The sequence below is a fragment of the Filicampus tigris genome, chromosome 13 (genome assembly GCF_054856515.1).
Source record: "Filicampus tigris isolate MCC_2025a chromosome 13, RoL_Ftig_1.0, whole genome shotgun sequence".
In the NCBI taxonomy this organism is placed as follows: Eukaryota; Metazoa; Chordata; class Actinopteri; order Syngnathiformes; family Syngnathidae; genus Filicampus; species Filicampus tigris.
Genome location: NC_141229.1, coordinates 12,579,611 through 12,598,737, shown reverse-complemented (window position 1 = coordinate 12,598,737; position 19,127 = coordinate 12,579,611). Strand labels below are relative to the sequence as shown.

General features: G+C 38.4%; 1 protein-coding gene across 1 annotated transcript in view; it reads right to left on the bottom strand.

Annotated features, from left to right (window-relative positions):
- ltk (leukocyte receptor tyrosine kinase) overlaps positions 1-17,750 on the bottom strand; it is a 63,432-nt gene extending 45,682 nt beyond the window's left edge. Inside the window, exon 1 of the mRNA XM_086049127.1 lies at positions 17,583-17,750. Within this exon, the coding sequence (XP_085905253.1) occupies positions 17,583-17,634 (52 nt within the window). The 5' untranslated portion in view covers positions 17,635-17,750. The remainder of the gene's footprint in view (positions 1-17,582) is intronic.
- Between the last annotated feature and the right edge of the window lie 1,377 nt (positions 17,751-19,127).

Genomic DNA, 19,127 nt, shown 5'->3' with positions numbered 1-19,127 from the left:
TCAGCATCATGCCGGTTCTGGGGTGACTCACGGGGGCCTGTAACCCTGAAACAATAGGTCTGGACCTCCCTATGGCCCTCCTTCCAAACCAAGATTATACAGTACTGTACTGCACTGTAATTCTTAAAGAGGAAGCTTGCGAACATCACATGACCAAACAGGTGAAAACAGGTGAGCTGTGACGGTCGTTACCCTTAGGCACTCTAATGATATTTTCAGTCAACAGCAAGTGTCAAAATGGCCATCACCTGAGATGGATAAAAACGGGTGCATTTTTCTGATTAATTCATATTCCACAAACGCAATATTTTAATCAGATTGTCGTGTTTAGACTATTTCTAAATTGACTTTCCCTTTAAAACTATGATGATACGGCAACACAAATGTCAATACTAATGCGTGGGACACAACATTCCAGTCAGATTCTTTAACGCACCACTTATGATGTATAACATGTACATTATTATGCTCTTCTTCTGGACATGGAGGTTTGGTGGACTTGCCAGGGCAGAAATATGATGTGTTGAAATGAAAGGACACTTTTTGTCATTACAGTCCACTTGCATTGGGTCTATCTGTGATAAAGACACAAAGCACATCCAGCAGACAGAGCTGCACCTTTCTAAACTTAGGTCAGTTCAACTTCTGAACAACAGTGGAAAGCATCAGTCATGCTTTTGTTTCCTCACGTCTTGACTTTTGCAATAATCCCTAATCCCTTCACCTGTTTTAACAAAAGAATGCTGCACTTCTGTTGACACCTTTAAAAAGCACTTAAAAACCTATCCCGGTAAGACATGATTGTTTTGATTCCCCCCCTCATGTATTAACTGTATAATGTTTGTGATTGTATTTTAACCATGCAATGTAATTTGTGAGTACTCACTCTGAGAAGTGCTTCATAAATCAAATGTATTTTACTTACAATGGTTGGAGTGGTTTGTCCTTGTACATTGAGATTTTTAAAGAGTCACGTGTGTAATTCTGACTCTTTCATTGTGAAACCGCACTTGAGTTATGTACTAAATGCATCGTGACATTTGAAACCCATCAAACAGCATCTTTCAAGCTGTCAATTCCTTCTGTAATGCAAGATTCTCAGCGCTATTAAAATTCCCTTCATCCTGCTGATGGCACTTTTTGGACACTGGTATGACTTGATCAGAAGCATGAGGCAACACGCAGGCAATTTCACTTCATACAAAGAATCATAAGAGATTTCACTTTGCATCTCTGACTGGATGCATTTTACATGTGGATTATAGCTTGGTAGGACTGAGGAATTGATTATCCATCCATGCATTATCTATACCGCTTATCCTCACAAGGGAGCCTATCCCAGCTGTCTTCGGGCAGTAGGCGGGAGGCACCCTGAATTGGTTGCCAGCCAATCGCAGGGCACACAGAGACAAACAAACATCCGCACTCACAATCACACCGAGGGGCAATTTAGAGTGTCCAATCAACCTACCATGCATGTTTTTGAAATGTGGGAGGAAACCAGAGTACCCGGAGAAAACCCACACAGGCACGGGGAGAACATGCAAACTCCACACAGGGAGGCCGGAGCCGGGATAGAACCCACGACCTCTGAACTGTGAGGCGGACGTTCTAACCAGTCGACCACCGTGCCGCCAGGAATTGATTAATTGTTAAGAATTGTATAGTGCTCTATTGTGTTGTGGAATTAATTCTTGATTAATTGGGTCTTGAATCAAATGAGTCAAAATGGAGAGCACTACTTTGCTGCATCCAGCCTATTGTTTCAGTCCGAACCAGCTAAAAACAAAACAATAGGATATTAACTATTCTACACCCACACTATGTAAAACAAATCACTACTGTGGGGTAGCATCATTCTGTACTGGTGTGAAAACAGGATAGAGACATTTCAGATTTACTCTAATCAAGTCCATGATTTGCTTTCACAGCTTTAAAATGCTTGGTCACATGTTGCATTCATCATATGACATACAGGGTGTCATCCTTTTATGATGGAATTCCGTTTTTATGGTGCAACGCAACCAGAATTTGTACCTAAGGCAGAACTATGCCAAGACTACCATTAACCTACGCTACTGCAGTAGTAAACTCATAATTACAGTAATTATTTGTATGAAAAACACTTCCGGGTCATAAATATAAAACAATAAACAGTAAGTATGGCTGTAACTGAGTGCGCCTTCATGTGCCAGGAAACCGTGCAGTGTGCCAAAACAAGTTCACGATGCACTGTTTGTAATCTCAAAACGTCCTATTTCGGGACCAGTGAAAACAGTAACGCGTTCGGAAGTAACACGTTACTTTAAAATGTAAAAAAACAATTCAAAGAAAGGCTAACTACAGTGTTTACAGCTTGAAGTGAAGCATTCGGGGACTTATTTAGCATTCCCGTCTTGGAAAACGGACGTCAAACATGCGCCATGTCGAATTTGGACCACATCAAAATGACAATGAAGGAAGCAGTGACATCCGGTCACTATTTTGAGTTTCTCAGCTAAATAAAATATGAAGGTACATTGCACACACTGTACTGTTGACAAAGTGTTTGTGATTCAAAAACCCTCAGCGCTTAGAAATCAAGCTATGTTTTTTGGGGGGTTTTTTTGTGGTAAGCTGGACAATTATTTATGTCATAAATGTGTGGGTTGCCGCCAATTATTCGGGACGTTCATTGGAGTAATAAATCCCCATTATAAAGTCGTAAAGTTGCATGACTATACAGAGCAGCTGACTTGTATATTTTAACTTTATAGTACACGCTTCAGTGAAGCTCTGTTTCAAACATGTTGTTGCTTGGGGGGATGATGACGACGAGTTGACGAGCGACTTGGCGCTACACGTGATATGGTGCACATTTAAGGAGCATGATCGGCAAACAATGAAGACGACGATGGTATCGCTGTAGTTGACTGCGACGTGCGCCCCCGCGATTGCCTCTGAACAGCCACATTACTGTGCAAAGGCGCCCCTCGGGCAAGGGCACAAAGTGCAAGCGTCACTAATGAAATTATTTAATAAAAGTAGCCATAGAGCTAACAAGGGGGTTAAGCTATTAAATGGTAGTTATGCTTGTAGAAGAAAATGAGCTATGGAGCGTCCTGAATGCAGCATTCATACTACATATCATAAAACACTAATGGGGTATTATTAACATTGAATGGCGTTTGGAATTCCCCCTAAAATCTCAAACAGCTTTCATTACCCCCCCCCCCCGCTCATCTACTTGCTCGGTCCAGAAAATGTCAAATGGACGAAGTAAAGGAAATAATCAGATTGGTTTAAGAAAAAATACCAGCGGAACCACATTTTGACCGTTCATTCTGTCATTCAACATGCTGCTTTAGGATGAAGGCTGTGGAAAGGTGGTTAGCCCCAAACAACCCGGCGGGGGCGAACGTGGTTGCATGGTTCTCATTCTATTTCATTCAAGCGTTTGGTTCTGAGGTAAAACAAAGTGCTGGTCCTGACCACCAGTAAATTGCTCATTACTATTCTAAACCACAGAGTATCCTGTTCAGAGGATTTTGTATTATCCATGAGACATCTGAGATTCATTCCAAAATCTTGAAGAAAAAGTGCCACGTGGCTCATTGCCAGCCGTCAAGGAAAGCTCGGGTCATGCTAGATTATGTGATCACTCTCCGAAGAGGCTGAACTTGCCTTTCTTGGTTGTTTCCATTTTAATATTATGGCCTACACATACAAACACGTTCTGTTATTATGACTTTACTGGAATTAATGTACACATTTGGCTTAGGTCTGTTAAGCATGGAGAGCCACACAGTTTTAAAGTGGAAGTCAACCCAAGCATATTTTTTTCAAGAATATGTTCTATGCAGGCACACTAGTTAAAACAAGACATTCCGATAAATATTGCGTTTGTGGAATAATAGTTAATCCACCAGTTTTTAGCCCTCTCTGGGGACGGCCATTTTGTCACTAACGTCCACTGAAAATGACATCACAAACGCTCAGGCCTCAGATAATGACCAATCATGGCTCAGATTCAGAAAACAGGTTAGCTGCCCCCCGAGATGGCAAAAACAGGTGGATTTTGCTGCTTAACTCTTATTCCACAAACGCAATATTAATCAGAAGGCTGTGTTTCAACTAGTGGGTCTGCATAGAACATATTGCTGACAAAATGTGTTTGGGTTGACTTCCTCTTTAAATAGTTTGAACAAAAACAGTCTTTATTCAATACAACACTTACACACATGTGTGAAACACAACATCAAATAATGACAAATGATCATCACCAAAACAAAAATATGAATAAAATACAAAGCAGCAAACTAGTGTGAAGCGTAATGAGGATTGATAATTACCTGAGCTGGGCATTTTACTAAAAATTGAGCGTCCGTTATTCGTCATCCGTCGACAGCGTTGGTATATATAAGGGGGATCGTTTCCATCATTATGATGTCGTCACCTCGAAGACCTGCTCCTCTATTCAGTTCTCATCAGTCTGTCACTATATGGCAGGTGCACGCAATTACAAGTGGAGACCTCCATAATACCCTCAATATAGCAAAACGAAAAAGGTGCAGCAACATCAATCTTACTTCATAGAGTGAAACCATGCTTTGCTGTCTCTTTCTCTCCACCTGCTTGACATATCCCTGATCCATAAAAATCCTGACAGGTCAAATCCCTTATTCCCACTGCTGCTTAACCGAGCCATGGTAAATTAAAACTTCATCTGACAACTTTGCTGCATACTGCAAGTAGGCAAGGTAATGAGTACAACGAAGTGGCGCAATCCCAGTGGAGCAGAGAGGAGGAGAAGGCAAGAGGAAAACAAACTGTTTTTATCTAAACTAACAAAGATGTCAACCTTTTTCACCAAAGGTGTGTAACCGACAAAAGCAATAGCAAGATGATCTTGTACAGTAGCAGTAGGACTGCATGCTGTCAGTGTCCGTAAATGTATCTTTGACGCTGATATTTGTTTTGTTTCTAGCACACCAGCTTTTAAGAGATATTTGATCGTTTTTTAAGTTTGTGCAATATGAATTTTACCATGCCTTGTAATTAGTATGACGTATCAGAAAAAAAAATTCCACCTGGTGCTGAACCTAAGCCATAATTCATAAATATTACTACATGTATGACTATACTAAATATTATGTTATTGTTGCTATATTATTATTATTATGAAAACCTGATGTGCCAAGAAAAAAAAACAAGGGCAGATTCTGAATCTGCATTAAAAGAAATCATCTAGAAAAGTTTACTTGCATCTCTGATTAAAACAATTCTGTGAAAATTTGTTGAACAGTGACATCCTCATTCTCATTCCAATATGAAGGATTTTAGGGATAAGGCACATAAAACAGTGCAGTACATAATACAGCCTTGAAAATCTGTCATTATGAACTTACATTTTTAATTTGATTGTTATTTATGCAGGACAGGCAGTTGAGAACAGATTCTCATTTGCAATGCTGTGCATTTCCTGTAGTTAGAGAGGAAGCCATGCAAGATATACTGTATATATATATATATATATATATATATATATATATATATATATATATATATATATATATATATATATATATATACACACATATATATAAAATGAATATTATATAAATCAATTTAAAACTGTGGAAATTAAAACAAAGATATGTGAAAGTTTAACATTTCTGTCATTTTGAAATTTTCATTTACTGTAGAAAACTACATGGAGCTATTCTTTAAGTATTCATTTATCCTTTTTAAGACATGCTAACAACCCCAGGCGCTCCCTGAACCTTTTGTTAGAATTTTATAAGAGAGATGTATATTGTCAAAAATGTCTTGAAATAATAATAATAAAAAAATCAACATTTTGCAAACCTGAAACATTGTTCAATAAACATGCTTAAAGATATTGCAAGAAAGTTAAGGGTAATCTTTTCTTTAGATTTGATGCCAATATTTTCCTTTTTGCTAAAAATGAATATATATATATATATATATATATATATATATATATATATATATATATATATATATATATATATATATACACATTATATATATATATGTATATATATATATATATATATATATATATATATATATATATATATATATATATAATAACTAATATCATATCTTATTACTGTGGCAGAGAGAACATATCTAATGCAAGAGCAAGACCATTAGTCTTCATTTCTACAGCACTTTCTCAGTGATGGAGCTTAGCTAACTCAATGATGCTGCGAGATGACATTGTCTGACTTCATCATTCACACACATTAGAATGTGACTGGAATACTGCATGACATGCTTGACTTCTTATAGTAAATATAGTCAGTGACATAGCAAAGACAAATATAAAAAATACTCCAGCAGACGGACGCTTTGTCTAAAGAGGACAGAATAGCTTGGGGGCAATTGCCGAGCAAGTTTACATGCGCGGTGGGAGAATTTGCGTGTGCATCTTTAGGGCTTTGTTGACTACAAAATTGCAGCTGATAACATCACTTTACAAAAGTTGTCACTTCAGCTGCCAAAATCTCCTCTTGCTAGTGCCAAATGATACGTCTATTTTGGTAGAGTTGAGAGAGAAATCAGAAGATCAGTGACTCCAAATTTGGCTGGCCCTTTAAAAGAGGAAACGTGCAAGTGTTATTTATATTTATTAATATCTTGTGGCTTTATTCCAGTGGAAAGTTCCATCAAAGCAACAACAGCCAAGGTCAATTTGCATGCTTTTCCATTCTAAGCTCACAAATGGTCAGTCATCACTTCTGAAGATAAAACGGCTTCTACTCAACAGGGAAGACTGGACGATCTGTTATTGTCAGTGATGTCTGCACACTGTTCTCTGTTCTGGTTAGCTCCTCTAGTTGAGGAAGTTTGTTCATATCAAAATCCCAAGCATGCCATTGTGGACCTTGCTTTGTAGGCTTTTACAAACTACTTTGATTGAAGGATTTTGATTCACGGGGAACTAATGAGTCTTATCCAACACTTAATTGATTCATTTGTTTAAAGTCCCTTGGGAAAAAAAGGGTCTTCTAAATTTGACGCACCACAGAGAAGAGTGTCGTGAACAACCCTGCCAAAGTTAAATGATAAAAAAAAATCAATCAGCTTCAAAAAACAGATGAGCTGTCATTGGATGTTACCGGTGCCCTGAGCAACATTTTCAGTCAACAGCAAGTGACAAAATGGCCGACACATGAGATGGATAAAAACGCGTGGATTTGACTGCTTAACTCATATTCCAAAAACGCAATATTAATCAGAATGCCGTGTTTAGATGAGTGGGACTGCATAGAACATATTCTTGTAAAGATATTTTGGGGGTTGACTCCCATTTTACGTGGTACATACCAAGGCTTAATGGGGCCACATACATTTAAAAAAAAAGCAACCCATAAATATAAACTTAATATTGTCATATTTTTTGGGGAAAAAATAAGAATCTTACAAGAATAAAAGTGTATTATTTTAAGAGAAAATGTGAATTATATTGGTTCATCAAGTTGTAATGTTAAATCAATTACATTATTAATTGGAAAGAAAGGAATAAAATGTTGGACTGCTTAGCGCAGATGGATGAATGTGGTGTGGGTGAGGGTATGTTTTAGATACTTGTTGATATATTTGCATACTTTTAAAATACGTTTCAACCACATTCTCATCATATCAAAAATCTCATCATATCATGTAGAATAAAACATGATTTCATTCTAGTACAGTGGTGCATTGAGTCACAAGTTCAATTCATTCCATTGCCAAGGTCATAATTCAATTTATCACCTCATCAACATTCCCTATTGAAATGAAATGAAAAAAACAAGAACGACCATGATTTTAATGTGTTTTTAATGTATAAAATAGCACTGTATTGTATAACAATACAATAAAATACAACTTTATTTATATAGTGCATTTCATAAGAGCTACAGCTGTTATCTGAACCGCCTATACCAGCTGTCTTCGGGGAGTAGGCGGGGTACACCCAGAACTGGTTCCCAGCCAATCACAGGTATAAAAATATAATGAAAAAAAAACATTTGGAATCTCAAAAGAATTGTTTTAAAAACAGTAATTACTGTACATTGGGACAGTGTGACTTCAAAGTGGGTGTGGCCTAGTGAGTGACAGGAACATTCATCTTTGTGTGTACTAATGGCCTCGAGTCGTGGCCTGCAATAGCTGTTTGTGAATGTTCTCTTTTGTATTAGTGTGTTTGACTGTTTTTTATTCTTCACTCACGCAATGGCCAATCATAGGTTTGCACGTAATTTGAATTATTTGCAAGCAAAGCAAAGCTGAAAAAAAAATGGATGAAGCGATGCCTAGTAGCTTTGTAACTTGTAAGTTGGGGTAGTCAGAAGTCAAGGTATGACTTTATTATATACTTTCTTCCTTTTCAGTGTGGTCCAACTACTCTCTTAGAGTACATCCCAAGATGTATTATTAATTTTGGAACAGAAAATATGAGCTGTAACTTCAAAAAAATGTTTCATAAGTCTTTGTGTTTATTTTTTCCTCTTGTTCGTTTTCAACAGGGGATTGCTGCATTTCCAAACCAAACACGATATATGAAAAACTAAGCATGCGTCCATTGTTTGGGCCTTAGGAGACTTTGGTGCAAAGGGAAGCAAAAGAGTTCACAGCTATGTAAAGTAATCATTCAAGCTTAAGTTGGTTGAGCAGCTTTTGATGAATCACTGGTTGCATCCTTGTAAAAACAGTGCATATGGCAGTTTTGCAGTGACCTCTCCAACTCTGAATACACCTCCCTCAAATATTCATGTGCAGTCAATCAGGCCTCACCAAACTAAATAAGTCCCATGACTCCATTTATGACCCAAGTGGCTGCAGCTTGACTTCAGTTAACGGTTAAAATGTGCCGCGACGCAGTTGTTTGAGCCAACCCTTGCTTCTGGCCATGCCCTACACTATGTCTACGTGTGTGTGTGTGTGTGTGTGTGTGTGTGTGTGCGTTTTCTCAAGTCGATGAAAATCAGCTATGATAAGAAATGGCAGCACAAGATAAACTAATAGAGGAAACATTTAATTCAAGGTGACTCAGCACAGGTACCGCAAGCTGACATGTTGATGTTATTAGAAACTGAAAGCTCAGCGGCATGGTGACATGCCCCCTTCACATTAATGTGATGGCTTTTTGCATGTTCATCAGCGTGGCTTAAATTTATAACAAGGGACTGAATGTCAAGCGCTGGATGATCAAATATCATGCGCCTGAACAAGAGAGCGGAATAGAATAGTAGAATCACTTTTGCTGAGTAACTTGCTTTTGTAAATCTCACCATCCATTTTCTATATTAATCGTACCTGTCAACCCCGGGCTGTGCTGAATCTTACAAAAGTTGTAATTTACATTTCTGTACATAATCTTACACAGTATCTATTTTTAATCTTACACAGTATTTATCGCTCAGCGGGAGAGGTGGGGGAAATGGAACGGATATTTCTATATAGAATCGGTCTAACAAAAGATGAGTTGTTTTGGGGTTTTTTTCCCGTACGAAAATTGTGTTTACGGCGTACACAATTTGAAATGTTCAAAAAAACGTATAAAATATGGGGAAAACGTACAAGTTGACAGGTATGATTACTTTTCCACATCAGAGTTGAGAGGAGTAGTACAGTCGATTCGTAAGGCATGCGTCTAAAATGTACAAGTTTAAACGGGTCCAGAAGTAATATCATGAAAAAAAAATGGAGTAGCAGAAGTCTTCATGATATAAATTCACTGATGAAACAAAAGTTCCACTAACTAATAAAGAGCAACTTTCCACTTTTTGCCAAACACAAATCATGACATAACACATAATAGTGACTCTGGCTATGCTGTCGCGATGGCGACTTGCCCCACACCGCAGTGAAACGATAGTGACACCCGGCAGGAACATAGCAAGACAATGTCAGACAGACCCTAATAATAATATATTTTTTTAAAAAACACCACTGTAATAAAAACAAAGCAAAACACTATCAAACAGCCTTGAAGTTGCACAATTCAGCAACATTTTGGAAGTTGGCAGAACTCTGAGCGTTTGGCCTACCATTATGTCAAATATGACAACCAGTTGGACCTAAAATTCACCCTTGGGGAACACCACAATCCAAGCTGTCTGACAAGGAGTCCACATCCACGGGAATATAAAATGCCTGTGAGGAATGATTTAACACAGTTAACCAACATTACCTTTAATCAGAGGGCAGGCACTGCAGAGACTTAAGTACAGTATTTGTATACCAATTCAAAGTCAATTCTCCATAATATGTGCACTTTAATACAGTAAGTGCACATTCACAGTTTTGCATTTGAAATTTCACATATTTGCTCATTTCTAGGGGAAACCGATCCTCAGTTGATTGCTGTACTTAGGCCAAAACCAGTTCTAATATAAAACTATCATTTTGGTTCCATTTGGGGGCACCTTGGTTCCAAGCATATAGGAAGCTTCATTTAGTCAAGCCATAGCCTTGTCTAATTGAAAAAAAAGTGCTTTGCCGCCACCTACAGACGGGTACAAACTCTTTAGGAGTGTAAATTACTTGTGGATTTTCCCTTTTCATGGCAGGGCTTGGTGTCTATCCTCATTATCCACCTCAAATAGCAAGAATTCACTGTTTATCACAATTGGTTGCTTTCATTAGGTTTTGGTTTTGTTGCATTAAAAACTAAAATGTCTTGTAGTAATATTAAAACTTCATTGTAGGGCAAATGTCCTAAGATGGAGAACAAATGCTAATGGTATTCAGACAAGCATCCTCTTGTGACTTGAAGAGAGGCAAAGCAGTCATATTAAGTTATAATAATATGATGATAGTCTCAAACAAATTGTCATTTTTCATTGTCCTCCAAACATAAAAAAAAAAACTACAAAAAAAACAATGAGGTAGGCAAACAAACAAACAAACATGGAAAAACAAACCTAAAACCGTTTTTTTTATAGCCCATTGGTCTAGTTTGTGTGGTTGAGCAGTTATGTTGGACAAAACAATGCAGTGGTTGTTGTGAATGTTACCAATTAGCACTTTGCTTGAGAGAACGACAGACGTTTTGGAGGCATTAACTGCGATAGCCAATAATTGCCTGACATCGCCTCACAGTCAGTAAGTCTCTGAGGCTGGATTTACATTGCATGGACATTACAGGGTTTTATTTCTTCATAGATACCATCACGGAAATACCATGTTGATATGCTTGTGTTCTAATATGTGATATGTATGTATAATATTTATTGTAAAGCATTTCCTCCTACTGTATTTTTTTTTTCTTTTTAATTACAGTACTGAAAAAAATATCAGTGTAGCCCTGTGTGTGCCACACAACTGCTGATGCAAACAGAAGTGCTCAAATTCTTATATAATGTGGGAGGGGCAACTCATAGCAGATTCTGACATGAGCAATGTGGTGCCATTTTTAGCCACGCCCCCCAAATTATTATTATTATTATTATTATTATTATTATTATTATTATTATTATTTGCTGTTGACCAGTGTTCATCCTTTAACATGTATATATAGTTAAAAAAAAAAATTCTGAATTCACTTTACATGTTCTTTAAGTAAATGAGGGGAAGATTCAGCACCAGGCCAACTAAAGGCTTTGTTACATTTAATATTTATATTGTTTATGTATTATTGTTTGATTCTGGAGCTATTTATGTGCAATTTCGGCTTCTGCACATATTATGGGTTATTTCATGTGTTCAGTCAATATAAACACAGTCATACTATTTAAATGATATGTGTTTCTTATGTACATGAAAAGTGGATAAATGTATTAAATCACAATTGGGTACTTGGATTTGGACTGTAAATCCAGCCCAAGTCTGGTTCTAAAGTTGGATCAGAACATTATCGTGACCAACCAATGTCCACGGCGTGTCTCAAGTGTGAGTCACTGCTTGCGCGTTAGCATGGATGAATGAGCGTGTCTATTTCGCATCCAAGCAAGAAAACTAAAAGCCTCCACCTTGACAACTTTGGCTATAACGTGATGCGGCGCTGAACTGACGTGCTCTCAAGTCTTGTGATACATCATGTGGCCGTGAAGCCCTTGACATTGGCCACTTTGTTCGTATCTTGTGTATATGTGAGTTGCTAAGTCACTCTAGAGAGAGTCTTGAGCACATGGAAGCTACTAAATTAGAAATACAGTAGTTCGTGTTTGTGCCATGAGCCTTGTTTGATGTAATGTGTTTCGTGCTGGATGAAACAATGTCTTTAGAAGTTCCTATGACGGAATATGAAAATAGATAACTTTCCTAATTGTCAGCAGGCTTCAGTGAACACATTAGTCATCAACACTGCTAAATTATGACTTTTAAGTATTTACCAACATAGTGTTACTGAGACCAACATGAGGTCCCAAGCAATGATCTCATCTAATTTACTGGAGACACCAATGAATTTTTTAGATTCGCTGCTTGATCAAAGGGAAAATAATATCCCACAAGTAGTTATTGGGGTTTGTTTGCATGAAAATGCATGCTTTTTATGGCAGAATAATTCCAACAATTCAATTCGGCATGTTGGTAGAAGAAATAATCATCAAAAATCCCTTTGAACAAACACCACATCACAAGATAATCTATCAGATATATAATCTATCTGATAATTGTGAAGTTGATGGCTTTGATCGGAAGGGAGTAATTTTTTTTTTTAATTGTTAAATTCCTTGGGCATTACTTCAAAGGAGTAAATTTGTAATTGTACTACAAACCTCATATACAGAGGCAAATGCTTTTCAACTAGATGTGTCCATTCATCATTATTTGAAGAGGAAGTCAACCCAAACATATATATTTTTTAAAAGAATAGATTCTTTGCAGGCCCACTAGTTGAAGGAGCCCCCAAAAATGGCAAGTTTGTTCAACCATTAGCATTACATGGACTGACCGATGTTAGAGATTTTTGTTTTTTTTTTAAATATGAAAGTTCACCAAAATGTAATTTATGAGGTTTTGGCCTGACGTCCTCGATGTCAATTTGCACTTCAACCAAGCAATGTTTTAAAACAAAAGCACAACCGCAACGTGCTAAATTATTCACAAACGCCAGTGTAAACAAAGAACAATCCAAACAGAATTGCAAAGCTTTTGACTGAAATTGAAATTCCCTCAAGTGTTCTTCAGCCACCAAAACTGCTTATTTTCCACGCTCTGTTCCTAATGACCAGAATTACAAAAAAAAAAAAAAAAGTGCAAAGTGCATGACTCACACGGAGAGCGACGGCTCTTGCCGAGCGATGCCTCGGAAGCGCTGCTTTCATCTGCAACATAAAACTGGCTCTCATCCAGCCACTTTGCTTGTGCACTATGCTGCTGCCGCTCTTGGAGCAACACGGCCATAGAGCGTGAGAGTGAGCGCTGAGAAAGCGAGCGGGCCAGACAAACGCTAACAGGGCGAGGCAGCCAGTTCATAAGGCATTTCGCAAGGAAAGCCTCCAAATCACGCAAAATAGTGATAATGTATACGCTCTCCTTGGAAATTCCAGTCACATTATAAATGAGCTGCGTATTGGATAATGGGTATATTTCTCAGGAAAAGGATTGTGCAACATCGACAGTCAAAATGAACCCAAATTGGGTGCAATAGCTATCCAATTTATAATATGCTGAGTCAAATTTTTTAACCCAACTTTGGATAAATATGCCCCAAACCTACAGCTACCCAGCGAATGGGTTAGGAAAACAACACTGCATTTCTTAGTGCGCACAGAAACGTGGTATGCATTAGAATTTCTTTTGAGGTTTCTTTTAATGAGAGACAGGGCGATTGCTCGATAAGTGCTCATCATGCCGACAGCTAAAAAATGTCCTGGGATTAAACAAGCCTGTGGTCATCTCATCACATTGAGAAACATAGCTCTAAATAACATAGGTGTCTGCGTGTTAATATACACGCACCGTAGGGCTCATGGTTAGCACGTCTTGGTTTGAGGTTCAAATCTCGACCCTCGGCGGAATTTGCATGTTGTCACCCATGCCTTTTCTCTGGGTACTTTGACCAAAGTTGGGAATGTGCGTGTCAATGTTTGTTTGTCTATATATGCCCTGTGATTGGTCCCAGTCGGTCGTGTTGTGTACCTTGCGGTCCCACAGATGCAATAACATGTGCCCCGTATTGTTTTTATTTCACCGATCACCACGCTGTGCTTGTGTGTGTGTCAGTTGTTTTTGTTTGATTTCTTTCTTTGTTTGGTGGCGTGTCTGCTCACGCGTGTGACGTGAGGATTACATTCTCAACGCCGATTGGCTGGGACAGGCCGGGACCACGTGGGTCGATTGAATATACAGGACGGAAACACCGGATCGGAGGGACGATGCTCAGCTCTCCTCACCAGCATTCACACTACCATTCATAGTGGCAAACACTACATTTCAATTCATTTAAATTGCATACGTTTGAAAGAAGAAAAAAAAACCCCAAACAAACTCCCATAACATTTTTAATTGGGTATTTCAACTAAATGTTTGAAGTTTCGCTGTTGTGAAAATTGGCTTTTCCTGCATTTCGCAACAAAGAAATAAAAGTTCACACAACAGTTGTCCCTTTTATTGACCCCCAACTTCAAAATATAAGTAAAAACAACTTGCGTGCTTTGTTGTACTAAACTTCTATTGTAAAGTTTTTCCATCTTAAATGACTGTTTGAGGCCCAAAAAATGCAACCGACAAACCGACGGAATGCAAGGACGGAAGCGCTTTAAAAGGACGGACGGGATCGGAGGACGATAACTTTTATGAATAAGGATGGAAGGACGAGGACGGAAGGGTACCCAGGACATGGATGGAGGAAGGCAAAAAAGGGTCGTGCCCAGCTAACAATATTTACAGATATATTTACAAGCTTGTTTGGAGGGGAAAAAAAACAGTTCTCTTACTTTTACAGTTCCATTGAGACACAAACGAAATGGAGTGTGCGTGAATGGTGTTCCCTAGCTGTATTAATGACATCTCTGAGCGTATGCAGACGGTTGGGTCGAGTGTCAATGGTGCTCAGCGGCCATTCAAAAACAAGATATCAGCTAAACAGTGAGACAGCGAAAATGTGAATGCATTCGACTATCACACTACTCCACATTCTCTGACATTGACCGCAGGTCCTGGCTGACTTCCAGCGTCAGATAAGATTCATAGCGAGGTATTATCTGCCCTTATTCTGAGCGTGTAAGACCATTTTTTCAACTGTGGCCAGATGAGCTCATGTTTTCACAATATGGACATCCGTCTTCCACATCGCTTATCCTTATTAGGGTCGTGGGTGTGCTGGAGGCTATCCCAGCAGATTTTGGGCAAGAGGCAACCGGTTGCAAGCCAATCACAGCCCAACTTCAGGAAACAGGTGAGCTGTGATTGGCTGTTACCTGAACCCTGAGCAGTTGTGATGTCATTTTCAGATGACAGAAATGACAAAATGGCCGCCCCCAGATATGACTAAAAACGGGCGGATTAACTCTTATTCCACACACGCAGTATTTATCAGAATGCCTTGTTGAAACTAGTGGGCCTGCATAGTACATATTCTTGAAAAAAATATGTTCGGGTTGACTTTGAAAAGTTATGGAGAGCTGTGATGACTTGACAGCCAGACTGTAGTGTTCAACAATGGCTCTTCTAGCTGAGTGGCTAGCTGGTAGCATCAAAACTCAACTTCTTCGGCAGGCAAATGTGTTGTGACAACCAACACTGCTCTCTGCTGGTTTCTACCAAGTAGTGCACTATATTTTTCCAAAAAGCCTTGGTAATAAGAATGCAAGCTTGCCAAAATGTTTTGATTGGTATGCTTGGGATAGGTCCAACAATCAAAAAAAAAGATACCGTGCATCAGGCCAACAACTTAGCAATAAATGAGTAATAAGTTAGTCAATTGTGTCGTTTTTTTTTTTTGTTTTTTTTTTCAATTCAATTTGGGACCAATTAGTGATGCAGCTGTTGCTGATGTCAAGATCCAAAGGGAACAGAAGATTTCTAAATTGCAAACTCTAAATTTGACTAAGATGAACAAAACAGACATCCATCATGTAATTTTATTGTTAATGGAGGCCATATACCATGGAGTACTGACACAAAGTAGCAGGGAGTAGCACTTGGACTTCTTGTAGCTTGTTCAAGTATTAATATCATGTTTTATATTTCTCAAGGGATTAAAAAAAAAAAAAAGATTTGTGACAATTTTGATAGTCTAATGTTGGGGTGCCTACATTTAATCTTCACATTCTATACTGCATGTAAATGTCATATGGAAATGGTTGATGTATTTAACATAGTATGACGTAGAGGAAGTAATTCTATTGAAAAGCCTGCTCCATTAATGGAGGTAATGCATTTTTTTACTATACTCTATCATGTTGAATGATGCCATTTAGCCCAGGTCCAACAAATGCTGCTACATGATCCAAATGTTCTGATCAGAAAGAGAAAGGAGAAAGCCAGTACAGTAGTAGCAACGAGCCACTTCAATACAAATAGGCACAAACGGTTAACTGTGAAATTATTTTAGTCAATTGTTATTACGTGCATGTGTTTAACTATTCACTACCGAGATGAACCATGCATAATATACTGGATGTAAAGCTAAACTATAAATTGCGCACGAGATGGCCAGGTTGGAGGAGTTTTGACACAAATCAATGCGGGGCGCTGATTGCCGAAAGCAATTACGGAGACTTATGCTCTTCTCCACCCTTTGGCTGTGTGCACTGAGTGGGGCTTCTGCGTGCCTTGAGGTGGCGAGGGGCTTTTCCACAAGAATTCATTACAGTTGCTTATATGCAAAGTTTCCAGTGCCTCTACAGAGAGTTAAGCCTGCATGACTAATTACAGTATAGAGAGCTGTTCAGAAACAAGCGGCCATCATATAGAACTGTAAATGGGAAATTGAGCTTCAGCCATTCAAAACTGAGCAACCTTTCTGTGAAAAACACTTTAAAAGTCACTTTAAATCATCAGTGCTAATGAGCAAGCATGCATGGAACAACACCCCACTCATATGACATGATCTGATGTGGATAGCAGCGAGCTGACTGTACATAACTATAACAACTCAAGCTTGGTATGGATTTTATACAGAACAAAGTGCTTTTCACAGTGAATGATGCTCATTCGCCACACTGATTTTTTTAAAAAAAAATTATCAAAAGATCAGATTAATAGCTCACTCTAATTTGACATACTGATTAGATTAGAATGCATGTTGTATTGATTTTATTTTTAAAGTTAAAAAAAGACAAAGCAAAAGAAGGTCCCTAATAAATGCCTGGTACCCTCTGGAGTTGACTTAACATAATCCTCACGCATACATGTACACACGTATTTTTCCCCTTTTCAATCAACTTCCCTGATTTTTTCTGCCAAGATTTACCACTCAAATATCAGTTCACTCTTTGTCAAGTTTGTCCCAGGTGAATGTGGCCCGAAGCTTTTTTTTTTACCCCCACTCTCCCTTGATAAATTCAAACATGTTTAAAAGTCGGCATCAAAATAAGGCTTCGCATATTTAAAATGCAAACTAAATAACAGCAACTCGTTAAGAGAGAAAAGTTTCAGATTGAGGAGACAATGGACTGAGGAAACTTGTCACTTACTTAACAGAATGACGACGTGAAGAAGAGCACTTTGCTTTTTCACATGGTCCATGGCTCCGTTGTTTTGTGGACAAATCCACCCCCCCACCCCCCCCAAAACAAGAGTCGGCGCTTGCTCGGGCGCCTTTAGCTCCTCATGAAGCCGCAGAGGAGACGCACGCAAGCGGCCCCAAGAGACCCGGCGGGCTGATGCGGCCGTTGGTTGGTTGCTCGCTTGTTGGCCCGAGTTGCGCACTAGTCGATGTGTAGTGATGTCTGTAGTGAGTTTTTTAGTGATGCTGATGCTGCTGCACTGACGTCACTACAACAATCCTCTCCGCCCTTCCTGTGTGTTAGTCAGAGGAGAAAAGCGCTTGCTATTGCTTCTGACGACGTTCGCTCTTCACTTCGCCCCAGGACTCCCCTTCTTCACTTCCTCCTCCTCGCCCCACTATATCCCCATTTTAAGTCTTCGTTTACTTCCCCAACATTAATAAGGCGACGTACACATGCCATTTGGAGTTAAATGAAAACTACCTTTAAAAGTGCTCAAAAGTAGTCCTTGCTAATTTATTTTAAAAAAAAACATTTTGAATGTAATAGACTATTCGAATTTTTCAATAGCGTTTTTTTTTGCAATTTTGCTTGATGATAGCTGTAATCCAATGATTAAAAAACTAAATAAAAATAAAGAATAAAATATTTCACTCCGTAAATGTTTACTCCGCATTGGCAGTTCCGCACTTCCGTATTACCTCGCTGTAGAAATGGTTGAATTTGCGCCACCTGTGCACATTCAAAAGGCTAATGCAAAGCAATCTGCAGTGAACGCGAGGCACTAAAGGGAAATCTTGGCATAGATCAAAGTGTTGTCCATCAGTGAAACATATGTCAACATAGTCCTTACAAATGTAGGTGAATACACCTGTTGAAGTTTCATATGTTAGCCCATTATATAACTAATCGTCTCTGTGTTAACAAAGAAATGTAATTTAAGACCACTTCTAATGGATAAATTATATAAAGATATACAGGGACAGCCAAAATCCAAAATGGGTCCAGTTTGGTCTTGATTCTTTCCAGTGTGTGCATTGAGTTTTCCAAGCTATTCTGAATTATTTGAAGGATTTCAAAACATCACAAACGAAGATGTTAAAATTATTACATAAATTATACAATGAAAAGGAAAATATTAATAAAGGATTGTCCAAACTTTTATAAATACAGAAAGCCAGATGAAATTCTTTTTCAGGTTCAGTCACATAACTAACATAGCAGGAAGAGGCAGTTGGACAGACACACAAAGGAAATTAATATAATAATTGTGATTGTCATTATGATTGTCTATTCGTATTAATTTCACCAATGAATCATTGCTTTGTATTTAAGGGAACATAACAAATGATTGAAAATTGGCCTTTTAATTGGTTGTACACAAATAGACGGTAAACAAAATTAGGTCTTTTTTTATCTGCCCTTTTCTGAAAATATGTCTGGAAGCAAGCCATTCTGAGTGCCTGCCCCAGTGTTACACAACAGTAAATTTACATAACTGAGAGAAAGTTT